The 16,824-nt window shown below is 40.4% G+C and overlaps 1 protein-coding gene across 13 annotated transcripts in view; it reads left to right on the top strand.

Annotated features, from left to right (window-relative positions):
* The window catches only part of LOC143039374 (uncharacterized), a 1,426,499-nt gene that overhangs the window by 394,463 nt on the left and 1,015,212 nt on the right, over nt 1-16,824 (top strand). For 12 of the 13 annotated variants that reach the window (XM_076209287.1, XM_076209284.1, XM_076209285.1 and 9 more), the window contains exon 7: nt 1,887-2,355. The exons of the other annotated variant lie outside the window; for it this stretch is intronic. In XM_076209287.1, coding sequence (XP_076065402.1) covers nt 1,887-2,355 — 469 coding nt within the window. The remainder of the gene's footprint in view (nt 1-1,886; nt 2,356-16,824) is intronic. 13 annotated transcript variants of the gene reach the window in all.

Genomic DNA, 16,824 nt, shown 5'->3' with positions numbered 1-16,824 from the left:
GCAGGGTTAAGGAAGTTAGTGACAGAGTTTGGGAAGGTGTGCAAAAGAAGGAAGTTGAAGATAAATGTGGGTAAAAGTAAGTTCATGAGATGTACAAGAGGAGAGAGTGGCAGCAGGCTGGAAGTTAGTATTAAGGGAGACAGAATGGAGGAAGTGGATAGTTTTAGATACTTGTGTGTGAATGTGGCAGGAAAGGGAGGAGTGGAGGTGGAGATAGAATGTAAATTGAGAGAAGCGAGTAAATACCTTGGTGGATTAAAAAGTGTAATGAGAAATAGACATTTGGGAATGGATGCTAAGAGGAAATTGTATGAAGGAGTGATTGTGCCGACAGCACTGTATGGGGCAGATACATGGAAAATGAGAGAGGAAGAGAGAAGGAGTTTGAATGTGTTTGAGATGAGGTGTCTGAGAAGTATGATAGGGGTTACTAGGCTAGATAGAGTGAGAAATGAGGTGAGAAGGAGAACGGGGATGGAAAGGGAGCTGGGAGATAGGGTTGATGAAAGAGTATTAGGATGGTTTGGACACATGGAAAGAATGAGTGAAGAAAGACTAGTAAAAGAGGTGTGGGAGGCAGAGGTGGAAGGAGTGAATATGAGGGGACAACCTTGGATGAGATGGATGGATGAGGTAAAGGTGGCATTGGGAAAGAGGGGAATATTTTTTGAGGTAGGATGGGAAAGGACAGAAGATAGGGGTGAATGGAGAGGGGTTGTGTATGGATAATGCTGTGATGCATGAGGGAGAGTGGGTGGGGGATGGGGGTGAGGGGGTATGTATGAGAAATAAATTGATGCATCCTGAAGGAATTTCTCCCTGTCTTCTCCTTTTCTGCATGAGGGGACGGAAAGGGGGGTCACTGAATTAATGAAGTGGCCTTGCTGTGGATATGCTGTGTCTTGTGACACTGGTTCTGACCCAAGGCAGTGGACAAGATGCAGAGATGACCCATCATCCTGGAGGTGCCAAGATGAGAAAGGAGGGAAGAGGGTAGAAGGGAGTGGAGTATGTAGGGGATGGAATGGATGGAAGTTGTTTCTATGCCTTTGTCTATTGGCTACCTTCTGTGTAAGGGGGAAAAAGAGCCCTTGGGATATACAGGTAAACGTCGACTTACGATGGCATTAGGTTTCGATAGAGCCATCGTAAGACGATCTCATCGTAAGTCGATCCCCACTCTGTTCCGTGGTCACTGTACCTAGCCTACCTGTATATTAACCACCAGAGATACTGAATATAGCCTATTAAACATGTACAGTAGTTTATTTAATTATTTTTATCCTTTTTACCATATTCAAACACTATAATATGCATTTTCAGTACGGAACTTAAATCTCGCGGGCAGCAGCCAATGCCAGCCGTACGACGTGACGTAATAATACTCGCATCATAAAATATAGTCACCGCTTATATCGATCGTTCTCTCTTTCACCCGCGAATTTTGAAAACCACAGAGAATGAATCATTTGAGAGAATGTAAAAACACAGGGGCGACTACAATAAATATAATCAAGACGCCGATATGGCAGCGTCGCGAATCCACTTGCTCCTCATGACGCCTACGTGTGCGGCACCGTATGGAAGGGGTTAAATTATCATATCGTCGTCGTCGTCGTCATCGTAAAGTCGAACAATCGTAAGTCGCGGCCATCGTAAGTCGACGTTTACCTGTATATGTATGTACAAAAATCAGAGGGCACAATGAATGACCTGGCCTGAATATTGGGATCGTGACTTAATCTTTGGATGTTAGGAGTATAAAATCCTAATCTCTTAAATTCTTGTAAAAACAAATATATGTGTTTATAAATATATTCTTATACATGCACATATTGCTATTTTTTAATCTTTATAATGATTATATTTTTCACTTGATATTACAGCTTCTGTACCTTCCCACTGAACAACCTGCAAGTTATTTCCTCATACATTTTGTTTCTGCTGAAGCCCTAGACGCAGCACTCCAAGAAGGAATGCTTAGCATCATGGATGTGGAAAAGGATACTTTAAGTCATTACTTATCTTGTGAAGGTTTTCTAGAAGGTGACAGTAATAATCATGAGAAGATTGATATAGAAAAGAGTGATGATGAAAGCAAAACAACAAGAAGTGAAAATAAAGACTCAGCTTTACATGGTAAGAGGAAGAGTTCTTACTATGGCAGGCCAAGGAAGTGTGCAGGGGTCGAACGCAACAGTGTGCACCAAAGAAAGGCAGAGACTTCCAATCTGAGTGATCCTGAACATGATGAAAGATTGAAACTGAGAAAGAATTTTGGAAATCATGAGCCTGTTCCCTATAAGATATTCACCAGAAGTCAGCTGTACCATGTAGATGCAGAAGATATTTTTGGTAAGCATGATATGATTTGACAAATGATCAATCAGTCCAGTCAATTTTTGCCTCATTCACCAAAAGTCAGCTGTACCATGTAGATACAGAAGACATCTTTGCTATGTAGTATATGTTTTGACAATTGATCAATCAATCAATCAATTTTTGCCTCGAGTTTTACTAAGTGGAAAACTGGCAGCCCCACAGTGACTTGCAATGGTCTTCAGAACCTCCCACAGATCTCTCTGGTAAGAAACTTTTGACTTCTGTCTGTGTTATGCTTACCAATGCTCATTGGGTCCCATCTACTCTCCAACTTAGCTTACCTAGCCACAAATTCATGCATGGTTCCATCATAATTGGTATTCTTAATTTCCAATAATCATATTTGGATTTGATTTCATGTATTGTTCCAGCTTGGGCTATATCACTCTCTAAGCTATTTTATTCTAAGTATTTATTCATCACTGTGGAAAACTGTATTTCTTCATATCCTTATGACATGTAGTCTTCCATAATTTCTCATGACCTTTGAGAGCCCTCCTATCCTTATTCAAGGGATCTCTTCTGTCACTGTAGTTTGTCCCCTTTAGCAACCTGAATACTGTAATCTATGACCTCTTTCTCATTGATCTTTCATAGTTTGCAGATCCAGTGCTTATAGTCTTTCCTCATATGATTTATCTACAAGGCTGGGGACCAGTTTGGTTTCCGCACTTTGTATTTTCTTGATTTTGCTTATATCCTTCAATCTGTGTGGGGACCATATCACAGACACATATTCCAGTCTTGGACAGATCAATGTTTTTATGAATTTTTTTCATCATCTCTTTATCCATGTAGAGAAAAGACACTTTAATCTTCTGCAGTAGTCCATATGTCTCACCTACAATCATGCTGATATGTCTGTCAGGTGACAGGTTGTCTTTTATCAGTGTATTCACCTAATTGTAAACAGGAAAGGAGCAGTGCTCAGTGGGTCCCATTTCCTAATCTCCAATTTATCATATCTGGCCTGAAATTCATGTACAGCTCCAACTTGATCTATATCCTTGATTTCTAATTATTATATTTAGATTTTAATTCATGTATTGCTCAAGCTTGGGTTATTTCACCTTAGCTATTCCAAATATTTATGCATCTCTATAGAAAACTGCATTTTTTCACATCTTTTAGACATAGTCTTTCCTAATATGTCCTACGGACCAGAGCCACACATCATTTTGTCTGTGATAGAGGAAAACTCTGTTCATAGAGAAATGATGACACTTTTATACCATGACTATCCCTCCGTTATGCTGTCCCCCAACCCCTTGTTACTTTCCTGTACCATTTCTCTGAATATTCATTTCCTTTTTTCGCCTACCCTATGGTGGGGGAAGAGAATGCTAACACCAAGTCTTTCCACTTAAGTCGTAAAAGGCGACAAAAAATGGGACAGGGGATGGGATTAGGAGTCCTACTACCTGTAGCCCCAAAAGGGGACATTCCTAAAAAAAGAAAAGAAAAGAAAAAAAAAAGTAAGTAAAGGCATAAGAGGATCTGGGAGTATTCCAACCAGTACCCTAAGGTTTGGGTCTTTTAATGTGCATAGATGTGGTACAGATGAGAGTAAAAGGGAAGAGATAGGCAGTATGTTTGTGAGAAGAAAGATGGATGTGCTGGCTTTGAGTGAAACTAAAATGAAAGGAAAGGGCAAGTGTGTTTGGGAGTGTAGCTGAGAGGTACTCAGGAGTGAAGAAGGGATGAGGGAGAGAAGGGGTGGCTATATTAGTAAGTGAAGAGATAAGTAAGCAGGTAGTGGAGTGGAAGGAGGTGTCATCAAGGTTGATGTGGATGAAGGTGAAGCTGGGGAGATGTGGGTTTTTGAAAGTGCGTATGGGCCTGGTAGTGAGAAGAGCATTGAGGAAAGGGAGGCTTTTTGGGTAGATATAAATGAGTACATAGAGGAATTAGGGAGAAATGTCAATGTAGTTGTATTGGGAGACCTTAATGCTAGGGTAGGAAATGAACCAATAGATGGAGTGATTGGGAAGTAGGGAGTTCCAGGTAAAAATCGTAGTGGAGAATTGATGGTGGAGATGTGTCTTGAAAGAGAGTTGATGATAGCAAATACAGTGTTTAGGAAGAAAGTCAAGTATAAGTACACATGGGAGAGGGTGGTGGATTGAAGGGTGGCAGATAGTATTAATGGACTATATAGTGGTGACAAGGAGTATGGTGGGGAGAGTCAAGGATGTACATGTTCTAAGGGGAGAGATTGGGGGAATATCAGATCATTTTCTGGTGGAAGGTAAATTGAGAGTGGAGAATAGGTGGAGAAAGAGGAAAAGGGCAGAAGGTAGGGAGGTACTTAGAGTGAACTGCTTAAATGAGAAAGAAAAGGAGAATGAGTATTAAGAAGATGAAAGAGGAGTGGGAGGGAGTAAAGGAGGGAGTCATAAGGTGTGCAAAGATGGTGTGTGGAACAAGGAGGGCAGGAGAAAATAGATGGATAGTGAGTGGTGGGATGAGGAAGCAAAGAAGGGTGTAGAAGAGAAGAAGCAGGCATTCATAGATTGGCTACAAATTAGGATGAGGGAATTGTATGGGAGGTACAAAGTAAAGAGAAGGGAAGTTAAGCATAAGATAAAGGAAGCAAAGAGGAGAGCAGATGTGAAATGACAAAAAAAATTGAAAGTAATAAAAAGATGTTTTGGAAGGAAATTAAAAGAGAAAGAGGAGGCGAATCAAGTAGAACAGAAAAGGTAAAAGGTGCAGATGGAGAGATGATAATGGAAGAGAAGGCAGTGAGAGGAAGGTGGGCAGAGTATTTTAGGGAGTTGCTAAATGTGAAGGAGGATAGGGAAGGAAAGGTAGTTGCAGTGAGAAGCGCTAAGAAAATGTGAGTGATGAATGAGGAAAATGGAGGAGAAATAGGGAAGGATGAAGTGAAAGCAGCTGTTATGATGATGAGAGCAGGTAAGGCAACTGGGTTGGATGTATGCCATACAGAATGTGTGAAGAAAGGAGGTAGAGTTATGGTGGACTGGCTGATGAGGTTATTAAATGTTTGTTTAAGAGAGGGTAGAGTGCCAGAAGACTGGAGGAATGCCTGTATAGTTCCGCTTTACAAGGGAAAGGGGGACAAGTGTGAGTGTAGTAGTTTCAGAGGGAGCTTGTTGAGTGTAGTTGGGAAGGCTTATGGGGGAGGGTCTTGATTGAGAGGATTAGAAGATGAACAGAGGGAGTAATTGGTGAGGAAGAGTGTGGGTTTAGGACAGGTAGGGGTTGTGTAGATCAGATTTTTATGGTAAGACAGATATGTGAGAAAGCTATAGGAAAATGTAAGGATGTTTTTTGGTCTTTTATGGATCTGGGAAAGGCATACGACAGGGTAGGCAGGAAGGCACTGTGCAAGGTACTGCAGATATATTGGATAGGAGGAAAGCTGTTAAGAGCAGTCAAGAGTTTTTACTAGAGTGGTAGAGCTTGTGTTAGGATTAGAAATGGAGAGAGTGAATGGTTTGAGGTAAAGATGGGACTTCGTCAGGGATGTGTTATGTCGCCCTGGCTGTTCAATCTATACATGGATGGGGTGGTGTGAGAGGTGAATGCAAGGGTAGTGGGTCAGGGGTTGGAGATGGTTAAAGAAAATGGAGAAAAGTGGGAGGTGAGCCAGTTGTTGTTTGCTGATGACACTGCGCTTGTAGCAGGATCAGAGGAGGGATTGAGGAAGTTAGTGACAGAGTTTGAGAAGGTGTGTGAAAGAAGGAAGCTGAAGATAAATGTGGGCAAAAGTAAGGTGATGAGATGTACAAGGGGAGAGAGTGACAGCAGGCTGGAAGTGAGCATTAAGGGTGAAAGACTGGAGGAAGTGGATAGTTTCAGATACTTGGGTGCGAATGTGGCAGGAAAGGGAGGAGTGGGGGTGGAGGTAGAATGTAGATTGAGAGAAGCAAGTAAATGCCTTGGTGGATTAAAAAGTGTAATGAGAAATAGACATCTGGGAATTGGATGCTAAGAGGAGGTTATATGAAGGAGTGATAATGCCAACAACACTGCATGGGGCAGAAACATGGAACATAAGAGAGGAAGAGAGAAGGAGTTTGAATGTATTTGAAATGAAATGTCTGAGAAGTATGATAGGGGTTACTAGGCTGGATAGAGTGAGAAATGAGGAGGTGAGGAAAACAGGGGTGGAAAGGGAGCTGGGAGATAGGGTTGATGAAAGAGTATTAGGATGGTTTGGACACATGGAAAGAATGAGTGAAAAAGATTAGTAAAAGAGGTGTGCAAGGAGAGAATATGAGGGGGCGTCCTAGGATGAGATGGATAGATGGGGTGAAGGGGGCATTACAAAAGAGAGGAATGTCTGTTGAGATAGGACAGGAGAGGACAGAAGATAGGGGTGAATGGAGAGTGGTTGTGTATGGATGATGCTGTGATGCATGAGGGGGAGTGGGTCGGGGATGGGGGGTGAGGAAGTATGTATGAGACAAGATTTGACACAGCCCAAAGGGATTTCTCCCTGTCTTGCCCTTTTCTGCATGGGGGGACGGAGGGGGGGGGTCGCCGAATTTATGAAGCGGCCTTGCTGTGGATGTGCTGTGTCTTGTGACACTGCTTCTGACCCAGGGCAGTGGACAGGATGCAGGGATGACCCATCATCCAGGAGGTGCCAAGATAAGAGGGAGGGAGGCGGGTGAAGGGGAGTGGAATATATAGGAAATGGAATGGGTGGGAGTGTTTTCTGTGCCTTTTTCTTTTCGGCTTTACCCACATGTAGGGGGAAAAAGCCTTTGGTATATGTATGTATGTATGTATGACATCTTAAGGCCCTTACATCCATAATCAAGAGATCTGTTCTATCAATGCAATCTATCCCCTTTAGTGACCAGAATACTGTAATCATAGTACCTCTTTCTCTTTGATCTCTCAAAGTTGGCTGATCCAGTTCTTTTAATCTTTCCTCATGTGGATTATCTGGTAGGCAGGGGACCAATTTGGTTGGTGTCCTTTTTATTCTCTCAATCATGTCTATATACTTAACTCTGTGTGGGGACTATACCACTGATGCATGTTCAAGTCTTGTATGGATCAGGGTTTGGATGAGTTTTTTCGTCATCTCTTCATTCACATAGTGAAATGCCACTAGAATCAGTACAGAGAAGAATGACCAAAATGATACAAGGACTCAGAAATTTGCCTTATGAAGAGAGGCTTAGGCACCTAAACTTACACTCTCTGGAAAGACGCAGAGTGTGGGGTGATCTAATAGAAGTGTTCAAGTGGATCAAAGGCTATAACAAGGGTGATGCAAACAAGGTCATCATAATAAAACAACAGGGCAGAACTCGCAGTAATGGGTATAAACTGGACAAATTTAGATTTAAGAAGGAAATAGGCAAGAATTGGTTTACTAATAGGGTGGTCGATGAATGGAATAAACTTAGTAACCATATTGTAAGCGCTGAAACTATCAGTTGTTTTAAAAAAACGATTAGACAACTTTATGGATGGGGATGACAGGTGGTGATGGATACGGAGCTGCCTAGTGTAGGCCTTATGGTCTTTTGCAGTCTCCTTTATTCTTATGTTCTTATGTTCACTTTAATCTTCTACAACAATCCATATGTCTTTCCTACAATCCTGCTGATATGTCTGTCAGGTGACAGTTTATCTTTTATCAACACTCCCAAATCTTTCTTCTCATTATTTACCAATTGTAGTATACAGGAAAGGAACATCATTCATTGGGTCCCATGTATTCCCTATATTTTCTAAAATACCTAGACTCAAATACATGTACAGTTCCAACATAATCTGTATCCTTGATTTTGTGTTGTCATATTTAGATACTCATGTATTGTTTGAGCTAATCCACATATGCATCTATATGGAAAACTGTACTTCTTATCGTTTAGATATGTGGCCTTTTTAGTTTACTCCTATGGCCTCTTAAAGCCCTCTTAAAGCCCTCCCATCTCTTCTGTCAATGCAATCTATCACCATTAGTGACCTGAATACTGTAATCATGTCACCTCTTTCTCTTCAATCTCTCAAAGTTGGCAGCTCCAGTACTTTTACACTTTCCTCATATGTCATGCCATGCTGGGAACCAGTTAGGTTGCTGCCCTTTATATTCTTTTGGTCTTGCTGTATCCCTTGACAAGTGGTTGTAGATCAGAATAGGCATACATATATTAGTATGGCCATGTTATGAGAATGGATGGGAGTAGATATCTTTGAAGGATGTACCAGTTAATGGAGCTGGTTGTGAGAGCAGGGGATAGACCAGGATGGCTTGACAGGGTGAATGAAAACATAAGAGCTTGTGGTCAGGATGTTGAAAAAGTAAAAATATATATGGAAGCATAAGTTTAAAGAAGAATGCATGGACTATGATGGGAGTTCATAAGGGATTAACTGGTAGTATTGCTGTAGGAGTTATAAGCTGGAATATGAGACTGGTTTAAATCCAGAGTGAAAGGGACATGTGTGACTGGAGTGAAATGGGTGAGGATGTTCCTCTCCTATGTAGCCAACTTGCTTTGTAGGTAATGGCTGATTGGATTAGCAGTTGTAGTACAGATATTTAAAGGAAAGAGATGGTATGTTTATGAGAAGGAAAATGGATGTGTTAGCATTAAGTGAAACCAAGTAGAAATGGGTTATTTTGAGTTTGGGATTGAGGTGAGGATAGTGTTGGGAGTGAGGAGGGGGCGAGAGAGGGAAGGAGTAGCTCTGCTGGTAAATAATGTGATAGGAAAGCACATGGTGGATTGGAGGGAAGTATCTCCATGGTTAATGTAGGTGAAGGTGAAACTAGGATGGGAGTGCATAAGGGATTAACTGGTAGTATTGCTGTAGCAGTTATAAGCTGGAATATGAGACTGGTTTAAATCCAGAGTGAAAGGGACATGTATGACTGGAGTGAAATGGGTGAGGATGTACCTCTCCTATGCATAGCCTCCTTGCTTTGTAGGTAATGGCTGATTGGATTAGCAGTTGTAGTACAGATATTTAAAGGGAAGAGATGGTATGTTTGTGAGAAGGAAAATGGATGTACAACCACTCCTCATTTAACGACCTACTCGGTTAACGACAACGCGGAGTAACAACGGGCTTTATGACAGACCAATATTCGTTTAACGTAAATCTCCCGAAGTTACGATGTCGTGTACAATAAGTTGGCTGAGGCAAATTTGTATGATGTTATAAATGAACTTGTATGGTGGATATTAACTGTGAGGTAAAGTGTTCTGAAGCTTAGGTCTACATTACCATCCTGCAAGCTGCAAAAACTACCTGGGGTATAGTATATACCGGTATTGGTAAATTTTTAGTTTCAACCATGGGCGCAATATAGCAATAGAAAATTAATTATTAATTTTGTAAATTACAACCACTCATTTAACGACCTACTCGGTTAACGACAATGCGGAGTAACAACGGGCTTTATGACAGACCAATATTCGTTTAACGTAAATCTCCTGAAGTTACGACGTCATGTACGATAAGTTGGCTGAGGCAAATTTGTATGTTTTAAGTGAACTTGTACGGTGGATATTAGCTGTGAGGTAAAGTGTTCTGAAGCTTAGGTCTACATTACCATCCTGCAAGCTGCAAAAACTACCTGGGGTACAGTATATACCGGTATTGGTAAATTTTTAGTTTCGACCATGGGCGCAATATAGCAATAGAAAATTGATTATTAATTTTGTAAATTATAATGTATCAACGTAATATGCAATTTTGTGAGTGGAAATAAAAAAACAAAAAGGTGCTAAAACAGATTTCATAAGTAACGAAGTCGTGTCAGATGAATGGTACACCATGTTTGTTATGATAGATGCCGACGTCGAAGAACTGAAGGGATGATAAATTCATCTAACCTAAACTAAACTAACCTAACCTAACCTGTGTTTAATAAATCATTACCTGCAAATTAAATGTCATCCGGCTCGTCCTCGTCGTCATCGTGAGAGATGTTGGCGTGCTTTTCAACCACTCTCTCAGCTTGCGTGGTATACAAAGGTCTTGCAGCTTGAAGGAATGCATGTATCTCCACTCCATAACATTCCTTCAAGAAAATATACCTGGCGAGGTACTGTCGGAAGTACCGAGGCTGTCAATTGACAGACGACAAGATGGCGTCCTGATCCTATGCTACCAACTTCGTTCATTAGCATATTTGGTTGTAGCAAGGTATTTTTTATTTTCATTTCCGGCCAGAAAATTGCATATTACGTTGATACATTTTAATTTACAAAATTAATGATTAATTTTCTATTGCTATATTGTGCCCATGGTCGAAACTAAAAAAATACCCTGGTATTTAATATGGAATGTCAGCATACGTGGATTTGGTCACACACAGTAATTTCAGGAACCTAACCACCACATTATTTGAGGGCTTTCTGTACTATTAAAACAGTAAATAAAGCTTTAATGTACTGTATAAAAGGGAAAATACACAAAAATAAAGATACATGTATTGCTGGACATTGTACATACAGTACATGTACGTATATGTATACACTTTCGCTTAACGACCAATTTGGTTAACGATGCCGAGGCTGGTCCCAATTGTCGTCGTTAAACGAGGAGTGGTTGTATAATGTATCAACGTAATATGCAATTTTGTGAGGGAAAAAAAGGTGCTAAAACAGATTTCGTAAGTAACGAAGTCGTGTCGGACAAATGGTACACCATGTTTGTTATGATAGATGCCGACGTCGAAGAAATGAAAGGATGATAAATTTGTCTAACCTAAAATAAACTAACCTAACCTAACCTGTGTTGAATAAATCATTACCTGCAAATTAAATGTCATCCGGCTCGTCCTCATTGTTGTTGTCGTGAGAGACGTTGGTCGAAACTAAAAAAATACCCCGGTATTTAATATGGAATGTCAGCATACGTGGATTTGGTCATACACAGTAATTTCAGGAACCTAACCACCGCGTTATTTGAGGGCTTTCTGTACTATTAAAACAGTAAATAAAGCTTTAATGTACTGTATAAAAGAAGGAAAATACACAAAAATATAGATACATGTATTGCTGGACATTGTACATACAGTACATGTATGTATATGTATACACTTTCGCTTAACGACCAATTTGGTTAACGATGGCAACGCTGGTCCCAATTGTTGTCGTTAAACGAGGAGTGGTTGTATTAGCATTAAGTGAAACCAAGTAGAAATGGGTTATTTTGAGTTTGGGATTGAGGTGAGGATAGTGTTGAGAGTGAGGAGGGGGCGAGGGAGGGAAGGAGTAGCTCTGCTGATAAGTGATGTGATAGGAAAGCGCATGGTGGATTGGAGGGAAGTATCTCCATGGTTAATGTAGGTGAAGGTGAAACTGGGATGGGAGATGTATTTACCTAATTGTAGTATGCAGGAAAAGAGCAATGCCCATTGGGTCCCATCTCTTAATCTCCAATTTCTTCTTAACTAGCCTCAGGTTCATATTTAAATTTTGATTTATGTATTGTTTCAGCATGGGCTATATCTCCTAACCTATTTCAAGTATTAATGCATATATATAGGAAATTGTATTTTTTCATATTCTTTAGACAGTCTTCCTTAATTTGTTCTCATGACCTTTTAACCTCTTTCTCTTTGAACTTTCAAAGTTGGCAAACCTGGTGCTTTTTAGTCTTTCGTCATATGGTTTATCTGCCAGGCTGGGGACTAGTTTGGTTGCTGCCCTTTGTATTCTCTCAATCTTGCTTATATCCTTCACTATGTGTGGTGACCATACCACTGACACATATTTCAGTCTTGGACAGATCAAGGTTTCTTAGAGTTTTTATTCATCTTTTCATCCACATAATGAAAAACCATTTTTAATATTCTGCAGCAGTCTATATGTTTGTATCACAATTCTTCTGATATGTCTGTCAGGAGACAGGTTGTCTTTTATCATCACTTCCAAATCTTTCTTCTCTTATAATTTACTAATGGGTTCACTTCTCAAGGAATACTTTAAAGATGGTCTTGTGCATCTACTGTCCATTTCCAGTACTTTGCATTTTTTAGTATTGAAATTCATTTCCCATTCTTGGCTCCATGCAAAAATATTGTCTAGATATTTTTGCAATAGCCTACAGTACTCTTGGTTTTTCACTCTTCTAACGAGTTTTGCACTATCAGCAAACATGTTGGTATGGTTTTTTAACCTTCCCTCATGCCATTGACATAGACAAGAATTATTATTAGTGCAAGCATTGAACCTCCTATCCAGTTTGACATTGTATTGTTTACTACTGTTTTCAGGTAGCTTCCTTGTTTGTGAACACTTGATGAGGTAAAGCACACAATGGGTCTTTGCTCCATGCAGAACCTTGCCATGTGTGGTTCCCTACATACAAAACAATGTCCTTTAAAAGGCATGGTCTCATATGCTCTACCAACCATGCTCTCTTTAGCCATACCTTGCTACTGCCACTGCTGCTGCTTTCCCAGTCTTATGTGCAGTCAGAACTCTGGTCTTCAAGAAAATATCACTTACAGACATCTTTGCAATGTTTTCTGCCTGCTTAAGCTCCATACCAATGTGGTCAGGAAACCCATTCACAAATGTCCTTACAACATGCCCAAAGTTATCTCCAGTGAACCTTGCCAAGCCAGCCAGGCTCCTGATCTCATTGGCATAAACATCCACATGTTCACCACTCCATCTTGTGTTCACTAACTTCCCATGTGCCACAAATAGCCCATCAGTAAATGCTTTCTTCGGTCTGGTCTCAATTTTATTACCATTTGCTTGCTAATTTTCTTCCATCTCCAAGTGTATTGCTAGGGTCAGATATAACAGGATAAAACTTGCTAGAACCAACATTTCTTGCAGCTTGGCTAATAATTTAATCTTTTTCAATCACGTCATCACATCATCCTCACCAGTGAATGGCTTTATCATGTTCAATGAAACTTTATTCTTCCCTGCCATTGTTGGGGGCCTAAATAACTTGTTGTATAAACATATGATGAGGTAAAAAACACTGACACTCAAATTGCAGACATGAAGCATGCAGTTGGCTGCATGGATACAAACCTTCTTTCAAGCATAGATCAGTGCCAGGGAACCTCAAATTTACCTCTTAGCAGTTCTACTTCACAAGATTAGAGCAACACAGGACCTCCTATTCAACTTTGGGATCTCCCATAACAACAAAGCCTTTCCTACTGCCTGCCTACCATTGACTGATGAAAAGTGTGCATGTTCCTGCCTTTACAGCTGGCCCAGCTGATTGGCAATGCTACCACTCCCTGCAATGCACAATGTTACCCTATAACTAAATTCCCTTAAAAAAATCTTCTATCCATTTAAGTAGTTTGCCTCCAAGTCCTCCAATATGTTCCAATTTTAATATAAGTTGACTGTGAAGTGTTTTATTAAAAGACTTCTCTAGGTCTATGTACACAGTTCACCCATCCCTCTCTCTTGCAGCACATCAATCACTCTCAAGTATAAGCATAAAAGGTTTGACATACATGACCATCAGATCTGAATCCAAACTTACTGTCAGAATGTTGATCTCTACAAGATATTTGGTCCTTCAATCTTTCATAATTCTTTCGCATAATTTCACTATTCTGCTTGTCAGTGATACTGGCCTATAATTTAATGGATGTCTCCTTACTTCCAGCTTTGTGAATTGATACCACATTTACCCTTTTCCAGTCAATCAGCACTATGTCTTCTTTAAACAAACATACAATAAGACAGAGTCTTGTCCATCACTTTTCCCTACATTCTTTTAAGTAGCCAGTTTGAAATACCCTAAAATTGAGCACTTCCACCACTTCATTTATGTCTTCCATACCCAAATTGCTGTTCCCATTGCTTTCCTCAAGAAAATTGCTCTCCTTTGTGAAGACAGATGGTAAAATTTCATTAAGTATATGTGCCTGAGCTGAGGCCTCCTCAGAGACCTCACTACCCTGTCTCAATTTACCATTTATAAACCTGTAAGATTTTTGGTTCATCTTTGCAAATATCTATAACACCTCTTTCAAAGTTATTTTTTCCTGCTCAATATTGTACTATTGTATATTCATTTCTAGTTTGTAAGCTTTTGTTTTATTGCATCATCTCTTCCTCCATTTTCCCAAAATTGAGTCTCCCTTTCCTGTTTGATTCATTCCTTGGCCCCATTTCTTCATCCTCCAGTATTTACCTAGTTGTATTTTACGGGACAAAAGCTATGCTCATAGTGACCTGTTTTTATATCTCTTTACATCCAGTTTGTTCTTAAAATCTTGTGTAGTTTTGGCACTCACTGTTTCCCCATTTAGTTTGTTCCAGATATCAATAACTCTGTGTGGGAAGCTGTTCTTTTTCAAATCTCTTCTGTAACTGTCCTTCTTTAGCTTCTTCTCATGTCCTCTTCTTTCTTTTCTGTCCCATTTTAATAAGTCATCTCTATCAAGAACTTCTATCCCTTTCATAATTCTGTAAATAGTCAGCAGATCACCTCTTTCTCTTCTATGTTCCAGTGTTGATAGATGTAACTTATCCAATCTTTGTTTGTATGTAAAATTTGATAGTGTAGGTGCCATTTTTGTCACTGCTCTTTGAATTCTTTCTAATTTCTTTATTTTTTATTATTATTTTTTTTTGTACTAGGTGCCCATAGTGTCATAGTATACTCCAATTTAGGTCTTATCAATGTAATTAATAGGTCTTATCAATGTAATTAATAGGTCTTATCAATGTAATTATTTACCTAGTTATATCTAATGGGAAGGGGAGGTATGCTTGTATTTACTTAGTTGTATTTACCTAGGTGTATTATATGGGAGTGATTGTGCCAACAGCGCTGTATGGGGCAGAAACATGGAACATAAGAGAGGAAGAGAGAAGGAGTTTGAATGTGTTTGAGATGAGGTGTCTGAGAAGTGTGATAGGGGTTACTAGGCTAGATAGAGTGAGAAATGAGGAGGTGAGGAGGAGAACAGGAGTAGAAAGGGAGTTGTTGTTGTTGTCGTTCCCTAGACTGTCTGTCCGAGCAGTCCCGTCTCCCCAAGGAATGCTCCAGCCGAAACTGGGTTTTCCCACAAATCCTTTATAGAGTGTATGTTGTGTTGTTTGCGTGCATGATTGTGTATAATGCAGTCTTCCATTATGTGTTGTATGGTATGGGGTGAAGTGTTACATCCTGGGCAGCTGTTCACAATGCAGTCATCCAGCCTCTTCTGGTAGCTTAGAAGTGCTGGGTGGTGGCTGCACCGCAGTCTGGCCAAGTGGACTCTGTCCTATTGTGGGAGAGAGGATTCAGAAGGGTGGATATCAGGGGGTCTGGCATGCAGCAGTGTGTTGTCTTTCAGTGTGTTAATGGAGCGGTGAGTGATATGATTATGAATATGTTTCCGGAGGCTGGTATTTGGTGGTTGTGGAGGAAGAGAAGAGAGTATTTGTGCGTAATAAAGGTCTGTGGGTGTTGTTTTAATGTTTCTTGGTGTGTGTGGGTGTTCTGCTATGTAGTGTAGCGGGTGTGATGTGTTTGTGGTGGCTGCAGCAAGTGTTTGTGTGCCTCTCATGTCGAGGTGGTCCTTGACTTTGAGGACTTTTGTTTCATGGTGTAAATGGTCTGTAGGTGTTGTATTTGTGCAGCCTGTAATTGTTTTTAGGGCTTTGTTTTGTATGATTTGAAGGGTGTTGTGGTGTGTCTCACTGAGATTAGGAGCCCATGCAGGACTCGCATAATTCATCACTGAGTGTATGCATTGTTTGTATATTGTTATATTAGTTTCTTGATTGACTTAAGTGCATTAAGTCTAGGTGTGCATTTGTTTTTTATGTTTGTGATGTGTTGTTTGAAAGACATGGATGTATCGTATGTTACACCAAGAATCTTCGGTGTGTTTGTGTGTGGTATTAGAGTGTTGTTGATGTAGAGATGAGGTATGTATTTGTGTTCTATTGTCCAGTTGTTGAGAAATGTTGCTGTAGATTTGGTTGGAGCTATTTTGAGTCTGTTTGTGATGAACCATGTGTTGAGTGTATCAAGGTATGGCTGAATTATTTCTGCAGCTTGGAAAGGGAGTTGGGAGATAGGGTTGATGAAGGAGTATTAGGATGGTTTGGACACATGGAAAGAATGAGTGAAGAAAGACTAGTAAAAGAGGTATGGAAGGCAGATGTGGAGGGAGTGAACATGAAGGGACGTCCTAGGATGAGGTGGATGGATGGGGTGAAGGGGGCTTTGGGAAAGAGGGGAATGTCTGTTGAGGAAGGACGGGAGAGGACAGAAGACAGGGGCAAATAGAGAGGGGTTGTATATGGATGATGATGTGATGCATGAGGTGGAATGGGCGAGGGGATGGGGGGTGAGGTAGTATGTGTGAGCAAACTTTGACGCAGTCCGAAGGGATTTTCTCCCCGTCTTCTCCTTTTATGCATGGGGGGACGGAGAGGGGGGTCGCCAATTTAATGAAGCGGCCTTGCTGTGGATGTGCTGTGTCTTGCAACACTGCTTGTGACCCAGGACAGT

The sequence above is a fragment of the Oratosquilla oratoria genome, chromosome 26, assembly GCF_046742065.1.
Source record: "Oratosquilla oratoria isolate Oo_2021 chromosome 26, ASM4674206v1, whole genome shotgun sequence".
Classification (NCBI taxonomy): Eukaryota; Metazoa; Arthropoda; class Malacostraca; order Stomatopoda; family Squillidae; genus Oratosquilla; species Oratosquilla oratoria.
Note: the sequence above shows the minus strand (reverse complement) of the source record. Positions and strands in the feature narration are given on the sequence as shown.